At 40.3% G+C, this 24619-nt stretch overlaps 1 protein-coding gene and 1 long non-coding RNA gene across 3 annotated transcripts in view; one reads left to right on the top strand and one right to left on the bottom strand.

The window, feature by feature from the left end:
- The window catches only part of LOC128152585 (uncharacterized), an 81134-nt gene extending 62115 nt beyond the window's left edge, over nt 1-19019 (bottom strand). The window contains exon 1 of the long non-coding RNA XR_008238707.1: nt 18860-19019. This is a non-coding gene — a long non-coding RNA (uncharacterized LOC128152585). The remainder of the gene's footprint in view (nt 1-18859) is intronic.
- A 224-nt stretch (nt 19020-19243) lies between these two features.
- Nucleotides 19244-24619, top strand: part of DTNBP1 (dystrobrevin binding protein 1) — a 77185-nt gene continuing 71809 nt past the window's right edge. For both annotated transcript variants that reach the window (XM_052810899.1, XM_052810815.1), the window contains exons 1-2: nt 19244-19362; nt 21904-21954. In XM_052810899.1, the coding sequence (XP_052666859.1) occupies nt 19307-19362; nt 21904-21954 (107 nt within the window). In that variant the 5' untranslated portion in view covers nt 19244-19306. The remainder of the gene's footprint in view (nt 19363-21903; nt 21955-24619) is intronic.

Here is a 24619-nt window from a genome sequence, read left to right as displayed (position 1 = left end):
TCACAAGTCCATTATGTATATGAAATTATTTGTCATCATGGATATTTTATGAGAATTTTATGAAGTTGTAACAGATGGTGAAACTTTTACTTGGGCTAGAAAGAATTTATGTTTCAAAAAGTAGCTCTATCTGATTTCATCAAATACATTTTCCACACATGAAGAGATTACAAAACATCTTAGTCTCCTGACTTTTGAAAGCTCTTTGACATGTAATATCGTGTCAGAAAATTTAGACATAGAGTCAAAGCCAGCTGAGTAGAATCAGATTATGTAGAAAATAATGCATGGAATCTTAATCTGTAAGAAAATCTGGATGATTTTGTAAAACGTAATAAAATAAAAGATGGAATAAAACCATGGAAATCAGGATTTGTATCTTATTATAAAAGAAATGTATTTTTCTTGTAAAAAGGAGAATAATCAGTTCTCAATAAACAGTTTCAGTCTTTGGATGTAGTACTCTATCCCTAGTAATATGGATATTAACAAAACATGATTTAGCTCAATTAATGTAGCTGCTATTCAGCAGCATATTCCTTAAAGATGGCTGTGTGTATTCATGAGCTTCCACCAATAGAAAAGTTCTTGTCTAAAGAATCTTCTTAAGAGATTTGAACCACTTTTTCCTGTGATGCTGTGTTTGTTTCAAAAACTTTTCCCATACTTCCCCCAGCTCTAACAGTTGATAGAATGGCTGGTGAAATAGAGATTAAATGGAAGACTTAGAAGTGTCAAAATAGTCCAACATCACTTCCCAAACCAGTTCTACCATGGGCAGACTTCCTCATATCTACTCTTCTCTAAAAGATGTGCTATGATTTCCCTCATCCTTGTATGTGAAACATCTCGCAGTTTTGAAGACACACAGAATCTTTTGTGTTAAAGCCTTCAATATCATGTTTAACAACAGCTTCTAGTGATGAACCCTGGATAAATGAATGCACCCTTTAGAAAGAAATTAATTAAAACCAGGTCACAATAATTGAAGATAAAACTAGATTATAGACTGAGGGCAGGGAGGAAGAGGTAGTTAAAGTAAAAGGAAGGAATCCCTAATATACTGGCAATAGCAAACCCATCTCCTTTGATGTATCCATGGATAGCTATAATACTGCTTTGTGGCACAAACAGCCAATCCACTGGTGTGAAGCCACTCAAAAGTCGTTTATTTGGCGTGCAACCCACAGAAAAGCAAAAATCTGACCTAACTCAAAATACTGTTAAGTATACAAAGCAATCCTGAAACTTCCGAACTTTGCAAAAAGGGAGAATAACTTTGTATCTGTAACTGTTCACTTCTAGAAACTTCAGTGTGCATGTTTTTACTGGAATGATAATCTTTTCCCCAAAACAAGATTTGTCCTCACTATTTTGGCTTTTCTTAACACAACTGAGCAGTTAAATTGAAACATAAACATTGACTTAGCAAACACTCAAAGAAAAATCAACCTGATTGCACACATTCTTACTACTTCCCCCATGTTTTCTGTAGTACAGAAAAACTCTCTCCTCAGGATTTGTGTACACACAACGTAATGTTATGGCAGAGAGAGATAACCAATTTAGAGGTGAAAGTAGCCACAGTGCAGCCTTCTAAACACCCAGCTCCACTTGGGCCAATGCACACTAGGACTACTCCTGTACTGCTGTTCTCTGCCTGTACTCTGAGGGAACACAGCAGCCGCTCAGAGCCAGGTCAGGTACCTCTGCCTCATGCTGTGCTGTGCAGGATAGGTGTTTCACTATTTTAGCATTTTGTTTAAAGCTCTTCTTCCTGATTGTTACTGTCACAGCCTGTAATACTGTGAACAGAATTAATCAGGACATCATATTTCTAATCTGTAACAGAGTTCAGCAGTATGTTGTATTTCTAGTCCTTCTGCTTTGCAGGGCTGAAAGAGTCAAGGAATTATTTTCAGCTCAGCTCAGTTCTCTCATTGCAATGTAAACCTACACAGCTTGGAATTCTGCATTGCAGCTCATACCACCAGTGAAACGCCACAAACACTTAAATATTTCCATGAACTTGACTCCCTGTTCTTTTTTCAAAACAAATCTGTAAGAGATGATAAAATCTTGCAAGAGAGAGAGACCTGAATCCCACCCTGGCAGGTTAATATATACCCAGCTGTAATTTAAAAACTTTTAAAATCACACTCATTTCAGATCTTTTTTTTTTCTTTTTTTTCTATTGATATTAAAAGTAGTGTCCAGTCTACAATAGGCTTTTAAAACTTTTTTGCTCTACAACTACTCTAGGGTAGAGCAAAACATTAGTAGCCTAGATTAAACAAGTGGATGGTATCTGTGTCTCCACGAACACTTGAAGTGCCTCAGGTTAATGGGAAAAATGACTTTAAAAATTATTTATATTAAACTCTATATTAAAAGGCTAGAAAAGAAAAAAAAAAAGGCATCATTCCCTTGCCTATTCTTGCAAAAACAGATCCTCTGGACTTCTAAAAGACCCTCTAAAAGAGAATATTCACATGGGTAAAGTTGCTCACCCTTGAAAGTATTCAGAGCTTCTAGGACATTTTATTTTATGAAATTTGGAGTGCTAAGGGTAAGGTTGTGTTTTCTGTTTTCCCTTGGTAATCACTTCACTCTCTTTCTGTGTCTCCAACAAAGAAGGGAGAGAAATATACATGATATGGAACATATGAGTCTAAAGGTCACTATTCACAGTGAGGTTTGAAGAAAAGTGTAGTAGCCAACCTGTAGATGTTCTTGAAATGCCTAAATTTCAAGTTGGCAAACTCCCTATGAAAGTTACTCTCTAAATATATTGGCCAAGATTTTGAAACACTGCTGTACCTGCCTTTAAATCATGCTTATTCATGGGCTCAGGAAGGAAGTCTCATACAAAGAAAAAGCAAGCATCTATTTAGATGCTCTTCCAATCTCTACATGAAGTTCTTTTTCAGATCTTCTCCTAGTTTAACAAGTGTTTATTTTGTCTGTGCCTAGTTTTTACTCTACATTTGTGGATTTTTAAGTGTGTAATCAGAGATGCAATCATACTGCAGCCTTTGCCTCCACATGAGACTAATAGAAAACGACTGTAAGAACGTTGTTAACTCCTTATGCCCCTCTCAATCCTATCCCAAACAGGAAGTACATTTTAAATTATTTTCCTTCTTATTCCTCTAATTGTTTATGGGACTGAGCCTTTCCTTTTGGTTTGTTTTATGAATGTATTTCTACTTCTGGATCATGGTTGTGTTCTCTTTTCTGATCCTATCCTCTCTCAAACTTAGCTGTACAAGCTCCTGCTCATTCGGCAGATGCAAATAGGAGACACCTTCAGGAGATGCTGCAGTGGGGAATTCCAAAAGTCATGCTCTTCACTAGAGTTTCTGCTCTGGATATTGTTATTACTGTATACTGCCAAATGGTTCGAACAAAATCCTTTCTTAGTAATATCCTTAATTCACACACTTTATCTTTTTTTCCCCACCTCCTAATGCTGTTCTCTCTCTTCACTCCCTCATCTTCCTTCTTATAACCCTCCTAGGATAATTTAACCTGAAAGATTAATTGAAAAACCCCCTCTGTATTGTAAAAATATCATGTCATCTGCAGCCACACCTTGGCTTGTAATAAATTGTACTACTTCCTTCTCACCCTTTCTTTTTGTTTTCTGTTTAGACTGTGAGATCATCAGCTAAAAAATCTACTATACCACCTTGGCACAATGTCTGGCACAGTGTGGCCCTGCTTTGAACTGTCCCACAAGCCCCACGCTAATTGATCCTTTGGTATCTACCTGCTAAGCCCATGGGATTCAATAGTCCTATTGATAACACATGTGGGAGAGGAAAGCACTTTAGCGTGTGCCTTTAGAATGGAGAGAGGCTATGTTCCAGGTATTCTCTTTTCTCTTCCACCAATTCCTGAGTTTGCTTACTTTGAGGCTGCTTTCTTGAAGCTACCTGAGCAGTTGCCTTTAACTTTAGCAGGTAGTGACAGATAAAACATGGAAGTACATTATATTCCTGTTCTCTTTGATCTGTTACCCTGAGACACAACCTTACCTAGTGTGGTTTGATATCACTAACCTCTCCCCGACCTTTCAAAATTCTGCTTATTTAGAAGTCCACTGATTGTGGAGTTTCACATGCTGTGTACTCGGCATTTTCCACTAAGAAAGTACAGCCATCTGTTTTAGTTCGTCATCATACCAGTCAGCCCTTCAAAACACCATTGACAACTTTTTTAACATTAAAATGCAAAGACCTCCAGATAGCAATAAAGAGGAAGAGCGAATAAATTAGGCAATGCTGAGAATAGGAAAGACAGCAACCCCCAGATAAGCTATAGATACTACCTTTTCATTTGAATGTTAGCACGTTGCTAAGGAGATGGGCAGGAAGAGAATTTGGAAGGGAGTACCTACCTTAAGGAGCAGGGTGAGAGAAGCAGGTTGCCAGCTTCCCATCAGCTAGACTTCAGTTCAGAACTGAGGACAACATCCAAAATACAAGATGTTGCTGTTTATCCCAGTCCTCAACTCAAAAGCATCTAGGATATGTTCCGAGAATCCTAAGTAAGAGAGACTGAAGATCTGTAACATAATCTCAATTTTACACATATAGAAATTAAGATAGATAGAACTGAAAAATTTGCTTCAAGTTACCCACCAGATCAGGAGATGTAGCAATGCCTTTCTTATCCAAATAAACCACCATGTTGAAACAAATCTAAATAGCTGCATTATTAAATTCTTGCAGGATTGGGTCCAAAGACTGCAGCCATAGAAGCAGAGTTATTCCATGGATACTCCACAGAGAGTCTCTGTTACTAGACTGTGATACTTCTGCTGGAAGTAGAAATTAATACCAAAAAGAAAGCAAACAGCAGCTACAATAAAAGCTGCTGAGCATTCCAAACTAATAATTTAAGCTCCCGTAAACACAATTCCTTCAAAATAAAGATGTTTAGAAACAGCAGTCTAGCAGCCCTAAGCATGCTAGCGCCATCACCAGAGAGCTTCATCCTCTGGGGAATTAGAAGTACTCATCTATGCTCCCTGCATTATAATCAGCCAATCTCGTTATGCCTTTCTGCTTCATAATTATAGATCTTATTAACGGAGATGAATTTGATAAAAAAATAGGCATTACGAATTGCACAGTTTTCAAAAGAAGAGGGAATCATTTAGTTTTGGATGCCAGTGAGAATGTTTCTTCATTTACCCCAATCGCCAACAACTCCGTTATTGTAATATCACTAAATTAGATGATTTAATGAGAACATCATTAGTGCAGACCATTTTTTAGAATTTCCAACGTAGAAAAACTCCAGCTAGCTAGAAATAACCAGTCAGATCTTAACCTTTTCTAGACAATGCTGACTTCAGGAGAGCTGTAAAAGTTCATACTGGTTGAGTGTCAGGCACAATCTAATATCCAACAACTTTTGGATAAACTGGAGCCTTTTCCATAAAGTTTTCCATTCTGAAAATGGCTAGTAATAGCAGGCTGCAGCTTTCAGTATTCATTATCTAGTAGTTCATCTACTTTAAACAATTGTCATTTATATTGAAAGCTAAAGCTAGTGTGTTTCATTTGTTCAGTTGAACTATGGTCGTCCAAGTGTCATATATCCTCTCAAAATTATTTCCCCGTAGTGTTTGTAGTTTGTACCTCACTGGCAGTTCTGATTTTGGCTTTTTTTGAAAGTGCCTTAAAAGAAACAGAGGGAGAATATCCACAATTTCCGAACTCTTTATTGAAAGCATAGTCAGAAAGTTTAGATTTAGTTAATTACCACCTACCTAGCCTCAAATTCCTTTTCAACTATTCTCTTTGTGTTAAGCAGGACAAGCAGGATGTTAATTATGACAGCAGGATGCCCTGGTGGCTAGAACATGTGGCCTGTTAGGTGCCACCACTGCAACAGCACATCAAACAGCCTGTTTGTGCCCAGACAGGCCACAGCATTTGCCTACAATCTGTAGTAAGCTGGGAAGTTTAGAAGTACATAAGCTCCCAGTGCATGTACAAAACCAGGATTTGATTAGTGTCCAACAGCAAGGTGGGCTGGAACAGTTTATCAGGCCTATGAGAAGCAGGCCTTGTTCTGCTGGTTTTTTGCTATCATAGTTCTCCCTGAAGACAGTGAGAGCTATGACTGTGTCTGTGACAGTATAATCTCCCCGAACTCCTCAAAGATTTCCACTTTGAGCCTGTGGGATGGAAAGGGATTATTTACATAGTGACAAACCAGTTGTTTTTAAACCTGCTAAGGAAATGACCTGGTAGAGCTGGGAACTGACTACAACTTGTGCTTGGGTCCCACTTTTGAACAGGAGTATCATACAACGTCTTCATCCACAGAGAAAGGGCGATCAGGAACTGGGAAGTCTCTTAATGTCAGTTCTGAGTGACTACCTTTATTGTTACAGAGAGTCCTGGCCATGCCATGTACAATATTGAGATTATTCTGATATACAGTTATTATTTTTAGATACAGTTATGATTACTGGTATTTTAGTGTTAATGTAAGGAAAAGGTTAAGAAACTGTATTTGGTGTAAATGCAAGGCTTTGGTAGCAGGGGGAGTTGCAAGGGTGGTCTCTGTGCAAAGAGCTGAGGGGCTGCCCTGTGCTGGATGCAGCCTTTTCCAGCTGGCTCAGCAACAGATTCACAACAGGTCAAAGCTGCACCCATCAGCAAAGTTGTTTGTGGTGCCTCAGTGAAAACATACTTAAGAAAGCACAAAAAATGCTGGAGAGGCACAGGAAGAGCGAACAAAAAGAGTGAGAAACAGCAGAGGGGACACCACCGTCAGAGGAAGAGGAGGAAGAGGTGCTCCATAGTGCTGAAGCAGATATCCCCAACAGCCTGTGGAAAAGCCTGTGGCGGAGAAGATGACTTTACTGACAGGAACTTCAGCCTGTAGAGAATACATGCCAGATCAGAGGAAAAGGGGGAGAAGGAAGGAAGGAATGGCAAGGAGAAAATCACTGTATACTGACTGTAACATCCCCCCTCATCCTCCCCTGCACTCTTCCAGGACAGGGCAGAGGAGTCAGGTGTAAAGGAGTGAAGTTGAGCATGGGAAAAGGGGGAGGAAAGGTGTTGTAACATTTGTCTGTCTTTGTTTCTCACTACCCAAATCTATTTTAATTGGCAATAAATTAAATTAATTTTCACCAAGTTGAGTCTGGTTTACCCTCAACGGTAACTGGTAAGCAATGCCCCTGCCTTTATCTTTACCCATAAGCCTTCTTGTGCCTGCTGTTCTTCCTATTTTCTCCCCCTGCCCTGCTGAGGAGGGGGGAGTAAGCAAGTGGCTGGGTAGAAGTTTGGTCCTTAGCTACAGATAACCCACCATAGAAACACATAATTAAATCTCTTTAATCCCAGAAATCAGCAGGCATCTGTTACTTCAGCTCCAATCATTTCTGCATGTGTCTCTGAAAAGCTTTCATAATTCTTATTGTACCTTAAACACAAGATTGCTTTGATGAAAGCAGTCGTCTTTAGGTAAGACAAAGCATAATTTTCCCACTATCAAGGAGTCCTTCCTCAGTATACCACAGATAACTGCTACAGTTCATAGATGGTTAAGCAGTTTTGTTCAAGTGTTTGTGAATCCTGTTTCTTATATCGAATAACTTGAACAGTTGATAAATGAAATGAACTCAACCAAGCTCTACGCTGTATGAAAAGAAGAAAATGAAACATTCATTTCTTAAAAGAAGGCACCACAAGAAATAACCAAATTAAGGAATATTAATATTCAACTCCACTCTTCTTCTGTTTACAAGAGCTGGCTAGAAAATTTCCTGAAAAACAAGTTTCAAATGATAAATGCCAATTTGACAGAATATAATTGATGGAAGAATGTATCTATTCACTGAAATTGCTCAGCAGGAACCTTGTTCACCTGTCAGACTCTGCAGGCTGATGAATTTCTGCTAGATGGCTCCCCTGCTCCAGGGAAGATGAGGACTTCTGTCTGAAGCTTGTGAGCTTCAGACTTCCAGGTCACTGAGGCAGTGAGAATTCCTTCTGCAATGTCTGGAATGTAGCACCTTGAAATCACTTAACACAGATGCTGTACTGGACCAATAATAATAATAATAATAATACCTTATGGCCACAAAGGCACTCTAGATGCAAGCTGACCTTAGATGAAAATGTGTACCGCTTTGACATTTCAGGCCTAAATGGGTTCCTTAATGAGAAGAGTTTTATTAAGAAAATGGGAGAACCTGCCTTGTGCCTGTACATCAGGGGATCTCACCATACACCACCTACGTTTTTAACCTCATGCAACTTCAAAAATCCTTGGAGAGATACCGTTGTTATTTTATAATTGGAGCATTTTGCTTTGCTGCATCAGGATTCATCTTTCACTTGCTCTGGAAAAGACAGTATAATAGCATTTTAAAACCATATTCCATTAAGTTACACTGATGTAACCTCACTAACTTCAATAGGTATCAAAACTTCACAAATGGTTCTCCCTCTAATGACACTACAAAATTAAAAGTAATTCTGTTGCCCTGAGTAATTTTAGTTAGAACTAATAGTTCTGATAATTTTACTAACTTTGATGGACTTTCAGATTCTTTTTTTCTGAGATGTGAGTATAATATGACAGTAACTTTGAACCTGATTTCCCAAGGAAGTGAGACTTACACAACTGTACTGTGAGGCCTCCCCTTCCTAAACCTGTGAGTCCACTGAGCATTTCAGACTTCAGAGCTACACAGTTCTCAAAGACAGTAAATTCCTATACATCTTGTGAAAACTGATTGCTAGAGATGGATCAAAATTAGTGCTACCACTAAGGAAAAGCCAGTTGCAGTTCAGCCAGTTGGCCAATCACCATGGTTATAATGAACAGGCAATCAGCACATGATTATTTCAGCAACAGCATATGTTGCCACATTCTCAGCCAAACTGGCAAAAGACATGGGAAGGAGATGGAAGAAGTACTTGAGCACTGAGGGTGGGAAGGACTGAGGAATGTGGGAGAAAAAAATAATTTGAAAAACTTAGTTCCGCTGTTCACAGAACAACTTACTTTGGTATCTTAAAACTGTAGATTTTGCCTTGGATAAAGGAACGTATGAATCTCTTATGCAGAAGACGTATATGTACTTTAACACAAGCAATTCCTGCCTTTTAGTGTATATTTCTTTAAGTGATGATTTATTTATAATAAGATGCATTTTACTGGAGAGAAAAGAGCCTATGTTTCATTTGTGAATGAAATGAAAAGCAAGTTGTTCTGCTTTATAGTCCCAAGGAAATGTAAAATGAGAGCTGTTGAAAAGGATTTTCAAACAGGAGAATGAACAGAAGTAGGTGTTACATTCTTATTCTGGTAATGACAAAATAGACTAATGGCATCATCAATACGTGTATGTAAACTGAATTCATATGAACTCAACAGAATCACTAATTTTAGTAAATAAAGCTGGATTGTTTTTCATCTCCCAAAGTCTGTTCTTCAGCTTATCTGACAATTTGAAGACACTGAATGGTCTATTTAAAATCAAATAACTTTTGTGAAAAATAAAATTAAGTGGCTGGTATAAATCAGATAGCTAAGATTTTCCTCTGCTATTGCAAAAATGAAAGTATTAGAGTCATGACTTTAATTTATACATGCACACACAGGTATACCTACATACATAAAATATGATGTATATTACATTATTCTTTTTTTATTAGTCATATTTAGGCTCTTCATAGAAAAAAAGGCATGGAATCTCATGCTGAAATAAATCTTTGGACTAACATGAATATTTAAGGCTGAGAACCTTGACAAGACTTGATTTCTACTTATACAATAATTCCATCAGTAATTGCTGAATATTTAAAATCTTGTATGTTTGTATGTACTTGAGTCTTCATTTACTGATATTCAGAAAGCATTTTCAGAACCCTTAGTATCAAATGAGCTAATTTGAAATTACTGCATTACTCCCAGAGATTGATGATTTAGCGGAAGCAAAAAACCATAGCCCTCCCTGATTAAAGCAATACAGTAAAGGTATTACAGTAAGAATGCTATTACAGTAAGAATCAAAGAATCACCATCTTAGTTCAGTCTTCCACATAAAATCTGGGGCAACCTCTGCTTTCAAAGATCTGCGTCTTCAGTGTACAGGCCACTTCCAAAAGTTGTACATATGAGTAAAAAGGAAGTAAAATGAAGTCGTAAATGGTCATAAGCTGAAAATTTAATATGGTATTCCAAGCAAACAAGGTTATACAGACATCACCGAATCACAGAAAGGTTGAAGTTGGCAGGGACCTCTGGAGGTCATCTGGTCCAACTCCCCTGCTCAAGCAGGGCCACCTAGAGCCAGTTGCCCAGGACCATGTCCATGTGGCCTTTGAGTAGCTCCAAGGAGGGAGACTCTACAACTTCCCTGGCAACCTGTGCCAGTGCTTGTTCACCCCCCCAGTGAAAAAGTGTTTCCTGATGTTCAGAGGGAACGTCCTGTGTTCCAGTTTGTGTCCACTGTCTCTGGTCCTGTCACTGGGCACCACTGAAAAGAGCCTGGCTCTGTCTTCTTTACACCCTCCCTTCAGGTATTTATACACATTGATAAGATCTCCCATGAACCTTCTCTTCTCTAGGTGAAACAGCCCCAGCTCTCTCAGCCTTTCCTCACAGGAGAGATGCTCCAGTGCTTTAAGCATCTTTGTGGCCCTTCACTGGACTCTCTCCAGTATGTCCGTATCTCACTTGTACTGGAGAGCCCAGAACTGGACCCAGCACTCCAGGTTTGGCCTCACCAGTGCTGAGCAGAGGGGAAGGATCACCTCCCTTGACTTGCTGGCAACACTTCTCCTAGTGCAGCCCAGGATACCATCAGCCTCCTTTGCCACAAGGGCACACTGCTGCAGTTCCGTAAATGCAGGCACCCACATACGAGCATTTGACCTCTCTGTCTCAGTGTTTTTCATATGAACAATATTTGTCTGTGCAATGCACCGTGATATCCAGCAATGACAGCTACTTTCCAAATGAAAAGTATACCTTAAAAAAAAACCAGAGAAAAGAGAGAGAGAGAGAGACAGAACAGACAATGCTTTAAATCAAAACTCGCCTATGCAATTCTCAGGTCCACCCTGAAGCTATGTAATTTGAAATATGGAGTACTTTCCAGGAGGATGAGGTACTCTTGCTGTAGCTAGTAAAGCAACTCTGGGTTGTCACAACAACTGTACAAGACAGATAAAATAAATCAAACTGACAAAATGCACTAATAAGAAAGTTCTGCAACAGTACAAGGACCATTATGACTATTTCATTTAATTCAAACTGAATTATGCTCAATAAATAAAATATAGCGTGATGATAAAAAAAAAGCTGTCTCCAAGCTACTTACAGCATAAGTGGATTAGATTCTATGCATAATAGGCTAGTAAACATCAGACCCATAGAAACTGAGGAAAGAGAGTTCCATTTCAAACACTGAAACAGTATGAAGTTGACAATTGCACAGAATTATTAGCCAAATGCTAGGCAGTCAGCCAGAAGGCTTCAACAAAAATTGCCTTAAGCAAGAGCAGCAAAGAAGGGGAGGAGTTAATGGTAAAAAAAAAAAAAAAAAAGCAAGCAATTAAATTCACTCATGGGATGATATTTGTCCCCAGAAAGGCCAGAATGACAGATGATTAAGATGTTGTTAATGGAAAAAAATCCAAAAACCAAAAGCTGATTTAAGATAAGAGGAAGTCAGTGAAATTAGCAGTTTAGTGACAAATACAAATCTAGAAAACTCCTCCATTAACAGCAAAGGGACAGCCATTTTATTCTGTTAGTCTGTTGTAATTCCCTTTAGAGTTCACTTGGATAATGAGCGATTAATGTCTGTGTGTATAAAACTAAAACTGTGTCCTAATTGGGTTTGGCTGAGCTAATTGCCTCTGATCAATAAAACTGACACACAGTATGCTTGTCCTTCAAGAATCTCACTCTGGGCCTCATTCCACTTCCCTCAAACCATGCTTCTGACATCCAGGGGAGCAGAAATTGGTCACGTTAATAGAAAATTGAAAGTAATACATAAGAACTTAAATAGAGCAGTAAGCACTGGGGAAATGTGTATTTTATTCGACTAAAACCCCCTTGTGCTTCATGACACATCCCATCCACTTGCAGCAGTTTCCTAGCATTTTTGCAGTCCCTTCTCTGCAAACAGCATTTCTGTTGCTTCACTTAAACCAGCACAGAGACACCAGTAGAGCCTCCTAGTGCTGACACAGTATACAGCAATAGAAAGGGAGTCCCTCCCGGAACACCTCCAAAAGACATAGGCTTTGCTAAAGTTCTCCCCCCCGCCCCCGTAAGTGTAGCTACAGTCGCACCAGCATTTTCTGGCACTGCAATGACAAGGAAAAACCACGACTTTTTCCTCAAACGAACCAATTATGCTTTATAGCCTAAGGGAACATCTAATCATATGATACAATGCCTACTCTAGTAAAATTATACACAAGAACAACAAAAAATAACAGATGCAGACACAACATAGCTACTTAATACTACTCCAAATATTATTGTACAGCATTCATTCATACTTAATACATCTTTTTAATTTCCTTGACAACAGGGTCAAGATTAGTTATACAAGCTATGCAGTCTACACAAGTATGTCTCCTAATTCACAGGCTAAACCTGCCTGAAACAGGCAGCTGCTGTCTATAAGATCATGGGATCCTCCTCCCAAAGACACAGCAGCATGCCTTCTTCTGAAATCTATTGTTACGAAGTGCATCCCCTCAGATCATTTCAACAGTAGTGACAATGTAAGAGACATCGGAAACAGCGTAACCTAGTATTCTGCTAGGAGGCAGGGACATGAGGCTCTTGTCTCTGCTTTTTTTCTGAACATCATCTGCATTGTCCATAAAAATACAGGCGACCCAGTGTAATGCAGATCTCCCCACCCTGCTTAACCAGGAGAAAAGAGCTTATGAAAGCAACACTGTGACTACGTCAAATACCAGGTCACCACTACATACTGAGCCTGATGCCATTCAAACCAGTAGCAGTTTTTAAGGTGTCCTTCTGAGACTAAATAAGCCATGATTTGTACTTAATACATTCTCAGTAATATTTTGCTCATTTAAGATGCATGCACTTCCAGAGAAATGAATACTAGCATATTTCTGTTTTTCTATACACAGCTGTGCCCTCTAGTGGAACTGGCTAATCCACTACATATTTTGTCCTTTTCTCAAAACCAGCACACTCAATCTGAACTACATTGAGTAGCTGGAGTTATGATCCTTGCTTTCTTTTAGGAAGCTGTTGTATTAACTTTGAAAAATTTAATTGTAGAGAAGTTTCAAGATACTGAGAGAATACAAATTATAACATTTTAGATAAAGTCCTCATTTTTGAAGTATCTTTCCTATGACAGAAGAAAATCCTGGTTTGTGGTCTTTTAGATGATGTCAGAGATGAGGTCAATTTAACTAATTTGGTAAGAGACACTGAGCAGAAGTAGTCTGGAGCCATTGCTGATCTATTCCAATGATACTTTCTTAGCAAAAGCACATAAAAAAGACAGAAAACTTCAGTAAGAGTAGAAAATATAGTTTCAGTCCCAGCTTTCATTTGCAAGCTCACTGGTGGAGAAACAGCCAGAGCACATGATCTTATTATGCACTACCACACCTGACAGGCTTCAAGCAGCGGCAGGTTTAACATTTTGTCTTTGGTTGCCTCACTGAGAACAGCAGCACTGAGGAAGGGATGGTCTTGGCTGACTATATGAAAAAAAGCAAAAAGATAAAAGACGAGGAATAAAGCGAAGGCAGAAAAGAGGATGTGTGGAAAGGAAAGATAGCAGGAGCCCACGTCTTGCATTCTAAGTTTTCAAGCTCTGCCACCTTCAGTGGTGACAGCAAAATTATTGTTCCCATCTCCATGACTGAACGCAGCCATGATGGAAGATTAAGAAAATACAAAGTCTGAATCTGGGTAGGTTTCAGGAAAGGAGAGGAACAGCAGCCATGTTGAGATGGTCACTCCTTTCAGGATGTGTTTTCCCACTACATCCAGTCAGGTATAACTACAGGCTGCCCCTGAAAATGTCTGTCCTCAGGTATGTGCTCTTGTCCCTTCCCCAATACCAGATTCAGCAATTAAGATCCTGCAGAAGGGATCTGTTCAGCTTCCTAACTCTGCCAAGACACCAATTCCCTCCACCCCCAATTTCTCCCTACAGATGAGAAAGGTAGCAATTAATCGTGTGTTCAATCACCACATATGATGTAATGAGACTGGGAGATGAGGTCCACAGAATTTCACCATTACTTATCTCTATCACTATGATGTGCCCCCCTCCAAAGTCTCATAGAAACAGTGAAACTGAAGTAACATAATGCTTTGATTTTTTTGTACTCCAGTTAAGTCTCATTTACAACACACCTATCTGTCTCATCAATTCCAACTCCATTCTATTTTCTTAATCACTATCTTAGTGTAGGGTACTATACATACAAACTTTTAGTTTGGACTAAGCCAATCTTCAAATTTTCTCTGGAAAAATATTAAATATAGAATTATAAATATCTTTCATGCTATCAGAAAGGTGGTTCATCAAAAAGTTAACATCTAAAACAGGTCTTTGAACCTATATTAACCTGGAGATTAAGTCCCATACCTGTTCTTGTGTGAAGCGAATTAAGAATATTTTTACTTGTGGGACAGAAATTATTCTTCCGGTTCTTACTAGGATTGGCAATGATTGCTGTCCATATCTTCTTGTGCTAGTTTCCCGGAAAAGTAAACAAAAAAACCCCAAACCGACTTGCTTTATTGAGATAAAAAGATATTCTCTATTCATATAACAGAAAAGCTTTGTGTCGGCTGCAGAGACTTTATTACATCGCTAAAGTCCAAAGAGTTAGTCCAGGTAAGATCAGAAATTAACTCTTATTAGGAAGCTATAAAAGTTAATTTGGAAAAGGGAGCTCTTAGAAGCTGCTAGAAATGGTAATGAGGCCTCAAGATTTGTGAGACTATGACAAGACAGTTCTTATGATGTAATGCTCAAATTTAGTTTCCACTTATATCATATGACCCTGTTGAAGCTTTGGGCACATGAAACCCTTCGATAGATACCAACCTTTCTTTTCAGCGTGCAGTGGAATTCCTGCAAGAAATGCTGAATCAGACCTTAATACACACTTTCATTGTAGCCTTTATCAATTAAAACGGTAGTAGTAGCATTTTAGAATTAAAGTTCATCTCAGATATTTCTAACATTTAAGCTTTATATCAGTACAGAACTAGCTAGAAAAATAAACTATGTATACAGTTCAAGAGCTATAATGTCCACTAGTCAACGTTTAATCATATTCTACAGATTTTTTAAAATAAAAAATTAAGAAATTTGCACCCAAAACCTAAAAATAAAGAGAGATTGTTAAACCATGCTTATGGTTTAACCATAAGCCATCCCTCCCGTATTTTTAATTCTCCCCACCTATCCCACTGCATGCGTGACAATGATGTCAGAAGGTTAAAGCAAGTACTGTATCATTTGACACAAGTTGCTTCTAGGGAGCCCCATTGATCAACACTTCAGTAAACTTCCCTTGCCTTGTGTCAGAGCCCTGAGCGCACTTAATGGCCCTCACTAACCTCACCTGTGGCTTCCATCCACACCCTCTAACCATGGGCCCGGGGAACCCCTCCTGAGCTTAGACCTGGGCGTTCAGTCTCTGCTTGAGCTTTGTTGTAGGGGTGCTGGTCTCCAGCACTGCCCTGCCTGACACCTTAAACCATTTACAATTGCACGCATGAGTTTTTGATGTGGGAAGTGGAACTTGGATTCAAATTCATGACATGTATTTCTGAAAAAGAAGCAGAGGAGCTGGTACTTGGTTCTGACGCAAAAGTCTGAGCTTTGCTGCCTGCTTTAACTGAATGGATGTTGTGTGTTATTTTGTACCACTTGCATTATTTTGAACGAAACTGAAAACTGGACCAAGAATGAGAGTAAAAACGTTTAATGAGAGCAGAATTCAGTTCCACTTCAAACATTCAAAATTATATGAAGGCAAAAACAGTTTCTACCAGCAAGACTGTGGAGAAGAGGACAAAATTACTTCCACAAACCTGAGAAATTTTGAAGGGCCAAGAGTTCTGTTTACTACTTCAAGTCAGTTTGGAAATGTTATATTGGAGGCTATCAAGTTAACTGCACTCAAAAGCAGAGATCAAGACATAGACCAGATAGACACCTAAACGAACTAAATTTCATGTCAGATCAGCAGAATGGGGAAGTATTTAAACCCATCTTTCACTGCAGAGCTTCATGGGGATAAGCCTAGTCTCTTTGCAGTATCACTCCCTCACAGCAGTCTTAATGTAAAGTCAATCTAAATCAGGGTCACTAAAGCCTAGGAAAAGGTGGAATAATGCAAAGGCAGGACTAGGGTTGACTTTGGGCTGCTTAACCTGTTACAGAAATGTAGCCTAACTTATGCCTCTAAGGGCTGCTGGTCTAGAAAAGTAAAGAAATCTTCATTTTGTTGCAGAGACCAGTATAGCCACTTACAGAACACTTGCATAAGATTTTACCTGTGCTAGTATCGGAGAAGCAGAAGAATAAACTAGGAGCTCCTGGCTCAAATTCAGTCATAATTAATATAAAATAACCAGCTGTGAACTACTTTATTACTAAATGAGCAGAATAGGTCATTGATATTAAAAAGTTACTTAGCATTAATTTTATCTCTGGAAAACTTGATCCAAAGCCCCTGACAGAATTTTAGGTGGCACTGTGTTGAATTAACACCTGAAGGATCTGTTCCTGTCTCAAAAGCTTGCCTTGCTATCTGAAAAAGTAATAATCCATGTTGGGTCAAGCAGATGAACACTTGTCATGCCACATAAACGCTGTTTGTTAAATTAATTGCTATTGTACATTAATATTAATTAATTAGTAAAAATATGTAACTTGTGTAGGGCTCTGAATGAAGCCATGTAATTCAGCTTCAGTGATGGAAATGCTATAGCTCTGCACTTTCTGGACAAACTGGGGAACGTCCAGAACAGACCAACAAGAATAAGATATTTGGAAAGTGACGACAAGGAGAAAAAAAATGAATGAGGCTTACTCATTCTAGAAACAAAAAATAAGATCAAGCTAAACATGTGACCTGATAACTTAAGGAGTTTGCAGAATCTCCTTCATTTTAAGTTCCTAAGAACCAGTTAAACAAAACTCTACATAGTGCATTTATAATTCACTATGGCCCTTGACCATAGTATGTGCTTTTAGAAGTCTCTTCCACTCCTGTATTTCTAGGATTACTGTGACTGTTAACACTATCTCAACACATTTCTTTTCCCAGATTCTACACAGAGATGGCAATGAAATTGTACAAGACAGCAGTCTTTGAATAGTTTTTTTAACTGCAAAAGAAGCAATGGAGTCTAAAAGTGTATACTCACTGTGAATTATTAGAGCCACTGCTGACAAAAACATTCACAAGAAAATTGAAAATATGTAACACAGAAGAAATTCATATATCTTTTCAAAGGAAAGGTGAAAATTAAAGGTTAAGACTGCTGCCTTGTTTTCTGAAAACTTTAATTCCCATAACATTTATATTACCTAAGGCCAGATTGCACAGCTTTTGTCAGCATTTGTAATGCATGTCTCTGAATACATCAGAAAAAACTTGTTGATTCATGTCCTTCCCCTCTTAGTCTGGAGAGCTAACCATCCAGGGAAGTGGAAAGTTGCTACTTTCAGATATCGTTGTTGGGCCAAGCAAGAGAAAAATACTGTCTAAATGTCATGTGCTCTTTTACAGAGCTTCATATGCAGTCTGCTGTGGAAACAGTCTTTCTGACCTCAAGATGAGGTGAGCTACATCAATTTCAATGCTTGAAATGATCAACCCAATCATTTTTCTTTTAGGAGGCATTTAGCTTTTAACATATATTAAGGCCACAGAGCAATACTGGTTTTCAATAAGCCACATCAGAAACAACCTATAGGTCCTATATTATTCTAAAAGCACACAAGCAGAGAGTGAATGGGATTATGGTGCCAATTTTCCAGTTGACTGGATGTACCTCAAACCACTCTGAGTATACTTCTGCAGTATCAGATGACACATCCAACAGTCCCCCTCTGCATACATTCTCCTTGTAACAATTTCAGTGCACTCTGCTTTTTGGGAACTTTTAACCAAAATGAATTGGACAACAATAAAATGCTTTGACTTTAAATCTCAGTGCTTTATGTAAACAGTGAAGTCTCAATTAAATGGAAATTTAAGATTTCCCAGATTCATCTAAATCCTGGGTCCATGTTCCTCAAATATTAACTGAAAACACACAGGGTGGGAGACTGTCTTCCTATTACTGTGACTGTAAATACAGTCATCCAGAAAGACCAGCCAGTTGTTCTGAAAAGGTCTGATTCCACTTAAACTCTCTCAAGATTAGTTGCATGACTCATAACAGTTATTATCTGAACAGACAGTACCTAGAAGCTTAATTAAAACTTTTCACTTACATTATTTACTGTTTGTAGTAACAGCCCCCCCCTCCCCGCGCCTTTTTTTGTCATTCTCTTTAAGAATCACTAATATCTATACAAGCCTGGCAGTCTCCAAAGAAACCAGCAGTGGGCCACACAGACAAACTTACAGTTCGACTACCTGCTTTGCAAGGACTTTTAAGCATTATCATCTATCCCTTACTCCAAGAACCCAGCAATCCTAGGGAGACCCGGTGGTTTTGCTTTCCATACTTCTAAGATTTTGTTGCAAAACCCGATTCCCCGAGTTCACTCCTACGCTACTATCGCTGATGTCAACATCATTAAGGTCAGGGTCCCAACCTGCCAAGGAGCTTACTGCAGTCTGTTAAAAAGCCGCTAGCTGCAACTTCAGGGATCCACGCGCTTCCCAAAATCCATCCTTGAAACGGCCCGGGCTTTAACCGCAGCTCTGCCGGCATTACTCGCACACCGGGAAGACAAAACAAGAGACCTGGCTCCCCCTCAGCAGCCCCCCAACTCCCCCGACTTTCTGAGGTAACTCGCGCCCTTACACACCGCGCCCCGCCCCCGCGAGGCCCCCGCCGGAAAAGAGAGGGCGGGCCTTCCGCTGGGCGCGAGGGCCGTGATTAACCATCGCAGGCTGGCCGCCGCGCCCGGCACCGCCCGCGGGCTGAGGCGGGGGGGGGAGCTAAGCCCCGCCCTCCCACCCCGCCCCTCCCTCCCACCCCTCCCCTCCCCTCCCCTCCGTCCCGGCGCTGGCCTCCGCAGCCGGAGAAAGCCGGGACGATGCTGGAGACGCTGCGGGAGCGGCTGCTGAGCGTCCAGCAGGACCTCACCGCTGGGTGGGTAGCGCTCCGGGCCTGGCTTGGCACCGCGGGGCTAGCGGGGGGGGGGGAACGGGAGAGGGACCCGCAGCTGGGCGGGGAGGGGGAAGCAGGTGACCGGAGGGCGGGAGGGAGGAAGAGGAGGAGATGGCGGAGGCGGGACGCCCGGGGGGGGTGGGGGGGTTCGTCCTTCCCTCACAGCGGCTGCTTGGCGGTGGCTGTGCTCTCCCCGGTGCCGGGGCGGGCTGGGAACGCGGCTCCTGAGTCTAATCTACACACCCCCCCCCCCCCCCCCCCGAGACTGCTTCCCGCCTCGGTTGAGGGGCTCATGGCGGGCCAGCGAGCCCCGGCAGCTGCGTGGTAGCCTGCAGCTGCAGTCGGGAGCTGAGGGGAGGAGGTGCCTTGGTGTTCGGGAGGCAGCTGCGGTCGGGGGAAAGAAGGGCTGCTGTTTTGAGAGGATGAGGAAGATGTGAATGGGGTCAATTAACGCGCTTGAATTTTTTATGAAGTAACTGACCTTCAGGGTTTTATGGATTAGCGTAATTGCTTAAAGAGCATTGCTGTACTCCGTTCGGCATATGAAAAGCGTTTCTTTCCTTGGAAGATAAGTTACTGGCACTTGGGGAAAAGAAGTGCAGGATAAGTGGAAGGAGCAACCCCTTGCTTACATTAAAAAGTAGAAGGATGTTCTTCCTACGTTGCCTCACAAGGTTTTTTTAGGTAGGCTCTGTATCAATGCTATTTTTAGTACAAGCAGGTGGTCCAAATGAGTGTTGCTGGAAGTCGGTGGATAGCTGGAGAACAAGGTCATGCCTGTGCTGCAAAACAGTTGGTTCATAATGAGCCACAGGAGAGTATCGTGTTGTAATCAATTACTTTTTAAAACTACGTGGTCTTTGGCTGTGTTGAGGCTGCCTTATAATACCCCTATGGTGAATACTTATATATAGTGATAGATGTCTGTGTATTCCAGAAACTTAAAATAAAGAGTTTATAATGACTTACTTGCTAAAATATCTACATTTTGACCCCTTTACCTGCAAGCAATCTTTTGCAGGAGGAGGGGAAAAAAAAAAAAAAACCCCAAACTCCAACAGAACAGTGAGCTGTGTTTATCTGGGCTCAGGCAGTAGTTTGTGTGCTTCCGCCAGCTTGAGCGATTTGTCTCACACTACCTCTACTTTGTACAGAAACACTGCTGAAAGGAAGTTGATATTGTGTAGTCTAGTGATAAATACTTTAACCTTTACTTCTGACTGCCTGGCAGATACTCCAGTAAGAGAACCAGTAGTGACCCAGCATTTCCTTCTATCCCTGTATACAGAGGAGTGCTGCTGTTACAGGCTGGGGTACATACTGGGGAACATGACAGAGAAGAAGAGCAAATTGCAGAGCTTTCTGCAACGGTGGTGGTCTTCCTCAGTGTGCTGTGGTTGTTGCTACTTGGCTTGACTATTATTAACAGCTCTCTAAACAGGGTGGAGACCTGCCTTAACATGTATTTTCTCAAATTGTCAACCACCTATTTTGCTATAGAGCGTTGAGTGTCTTTGCGTTGCTGGAAATTGGTGGTGGTCGAGACTGGGAGAGTGACTGGGCTCACCCTAGAAGCCTGAATATTTGTATATTAGGGTGTTTCTTAGTCACTGGGTCACTCAGGATTATGTATGTCTGTGTCGCGTCTGGAGGATATCTTTGGAGCTCATAGCTCATTTCCATCTTGCTTGTGTCTCTGTGTCCTTTATTTCTTCCTAACCCTTGCTGTTCTGGACAGCTGGGACTCCAAAGGGCATAGAGGCTGGGGACATCCATCATCTTGGTGGTCAGAGAATAGCAGAAGGTTGTGGTTCTCACTCTGCCATGCCAACTTGAGTAGCATATATGGGTTGTCTGAAAAAGAGTAAAGAGTGGAAAAGAGGTGTATGGGGTGTCATTTGTTGTCAGTTGGGGTTTTAGGGTTGGTTTGTTTGTTTTGTTTTTTTGTTTTTTAGGAGCAAGGTACTAGTTTAGTTTGAAACTGGCCATAGGTGAAACAAACCTCAGATATGCTCAGTAGCAGTGCATTGTTGTGGTGATGCTGCCGGAGATTCTGATAGCTGGCAGAAGAAAGTTGTGCTTGTGCTAGTTTTGTGTTGACAGACTTATGGCAAGCGGGTACAAATATCTCTGTGTGACTGTCATGCTTTTCCTTAGCACGTATGCTGCCTTGTAAAGGGTGTTCTTCAGGATTAGATTGATTATTTCTATGCAGATCTTTAATACCTGTCTGCTAAGGGAACAGTATCAAGAGCTGGATGACTTGGATGTATAGCTCCCATTAAGCTTTTTGTAACCAATTGCTTGACGCACTTGTAGAAAAATCATAATTTAGAAGCAGTGTGGGTGGAAATAATTTTATATGACAATCTCCACAAAACTAAGTGAAATTTGATTCATTTGTGAAATAAGCTGAAATAAAATTAAGTATAATAGGCTGGAATTAACACATTATGTGTTCAAACAAGTTGTTCTCTGTTTTTGGTGTTGGAAATGTCTGATGGTTTGTGTTTTGATTTATAGGTTGAAGACTTTGGGTGACAAATCAAGAGAAGCAAAAAAAAGCAGGCAAAGGTATTTCTAAACATCTTAATGTATAGCATTGATCTAGGATGTTCTTGTTAAAGAAAAATTTGAAAGTGGCTCATATATGATCCAGTTACAAAAACATTTGCATATAATTTTACAGAATATTCTTTTGATAACAGAAAAGCTTAAACCTAATATTGAAATACTTCACTTAATAGAACCTTGATTGATAGGCCTAAAGAATTTCTGATGGCCATTAATCAATTTATAAATGACTGTTTAAATTACGTGAATATTCAGTGTTATTGTATGACTTTATACAAGATTCAGGTTGCAGTACAGATGCAGAAACGTAATTGTTTACAATCTCTGTAAATCTCATGTGCTAAAATTGTAATTCAGGTTTTTTTAGTGTAACAAATATGAGCCTTTTTATTGTGGAAAATGTATGTATAATGGAGTACTTTATCTGTTTTCATCTCTGTTGGAAAAAGATTTAAGAGTTGCGGTGGTTTTTTTATCCTCTGCATTTTAGTATATTGTTCATTCTTTCAACCTGTGTAGACTTATGGGGAAAGACTACCTAACATCTGTAAATGATGTCTGTGAATGTTGCTTCTTCAAATAAGCTCAGATGTGCTTTAGTGTAAAGCATGTTCTTACTAAAACACAGCATGCAGACACAAATTAGTTTTAAAACAAGCCCTGAACAAAAAATAAGGCATCTGAAATAAACTGTATTATGTTCTGAAGCTTGATGGTTTGGATGTAAAGGTTTTTTAACAGAAGACTGGTTATATTGACAAGACACAGAAACTAAACTAAGAATGGGTGAAGGTTTGAATAAAACTGTTTTAGGCAACTGCTGCCTTTGTATGTTTCCAGTCCACAATATTTTGGTTCATCTGGTGTACTGTAAATATCCATCACTGAGAAAAGCACTGGGTGAACCAATTGGATCATCACAAATAAGGGAATGCCAGGGTGACTTCTGCTTTGCTGATAAAGTTCTGGAACAAATATAGCTTAGCTTGATTGTAAGGATGGCTGAGAGCTTGTGGGTCAGGATCAGAGGAGAGGCCAGTAAGGGTGGTAATGTGATGGGAGTTTGTTCCTGACCATCTGATCGGGGAGTGAATGATGTCTTCTCTAAAAAACTTGAGGAATTCTCTGTATCATTAAACCTTTGTTCTTGTGGGGGCCTTTAACTTCTTTGACATCTGCTGAAAGGACAACACAGCAGGATGCAGTCAAGAAGCATTCTGGAGGATGTCAGGGATAACTTCTTGATACCCACTTCATAAATTCTTTGGCATGCAGGAATAGCCTTAGGAAAGCCAGAGCTCACCTAGAATTGACACTTAGAAGAGATGTCAAGGACAAAAAGAAGAGCTTCTAGCCCTGCATTGGAAATTAAAAGGCCGAACAAAGAAAATGTGGGATTGCTGATGAATGGGGTGGATGATTTAGTGACAGCAAATGTAAATGTTGTTGAGGTACTTGATGCTTTTGTTGCTTCAGTCCTCACAAACAAGGTCTTCCAGTGGTCTGTGCTTAGCGGAAGCAAGACTGACCAGTAGTGAATGAAGGATTGATTTGGGGAACTTGACCCATAAAAGCCCATAGGGGCCAAGAGGTACTTCATGAAATTCAAGAGGTGTAAATCCACAGTCTTTCCCTGGGAAGAAAGTATCCCCTGCCACAATACAGAGTGGGGCTGACTGCCTCGCAGGGAAGCAGCTTTGCTGAAAAGACCCTGGGGGTCTTGGCAGAGAGCAAGCTAAATGTGAGCCAGCAACATGCCTGGCAGCAAGGAAGGCCAACAGCTTTCTGGGCTGTATGAACAGGACCACAGGCAGTAGGATTGGGGGAGGTGATTATTTCCTGCACTCAGCACTCCTTAAACCACATCTAGCTACTGTGTCCAGTTTGGGCCTCCAATGTGAGAAAGGCATCGATAACCTGGAGCAAGTTTAGTGCCACCAAGATGGCTGGGGCTGGAACCCTCTGTGTATGAGGAAAGGCTGAGACTGGGGCTTGTTCAGCCTGGAGAATAGTTGACTTCAGGGAGACCTAGCAGCAGCCTGTCATTGCCTATGGAGAGCTTATCAAGGAGACTGGTGTGTGGTAGGAACACAAAAGGTGATAGGCATAAGTTGAAATGAGATGTTCAGACAGGAAAAGGCTATAAGGGAAAGCTTTTTCCTCATGAGGACCGTCAAGCAGTGGAACAGGTTGCTCACAGAGCCCGTGAAGTTTCTGTCTGTCCTCAGAGGTTTTCACGTTGCAACTGGACAAAGCCATGAGCAAGCTGGTCTGATCCCATAGCTGGTCCTGCTTTGAACAGGAGGTTGCACTAGAGATCACCTGAGGTCCCTTCCCACCTCACTGATTCTATCACTTTTCCCTTGCTTTCAGGAAAAAAAGGTTTCATTTATGGTGGGGTTTTTTTTCCCATTCATATTGTTTGGATGACAGTGCAAAATGGTCTACTCTGGTAATCCTCCAAGAGACAAATCTTGGATGACATCAAGATCGTCATGTAGTATGTCCTTAAAAGTGCTGCATTGTTAATTTTCTTTAACTTATGATAAGTTGTCTTTATATTTCAACCTGTTATTAATGAAAATGTGTGCATGCAATAGGAGATCATTAGGGCATTAAACTGACAAGGGTTCTTTAGCTTAGTATTTTTTTTTAATGTAAAGAA

Source organism: Harpia harpyja, chromosome 1, assembly GCF_026419915.1.
Source record: "Harpia harpyja isolate bHarHar1 chromosome 1, bHarHar1 primary haplotype, whole genome shotgun sequence".
NCBI lineage: Eukaryota > Metazoa > Chordata > Aves > Accipitriformes > Accipitridae > Harpia > Harpia harpyja.
This window is presented reverse-complemented; position numbering and strand designations above follow the sequence as displayed.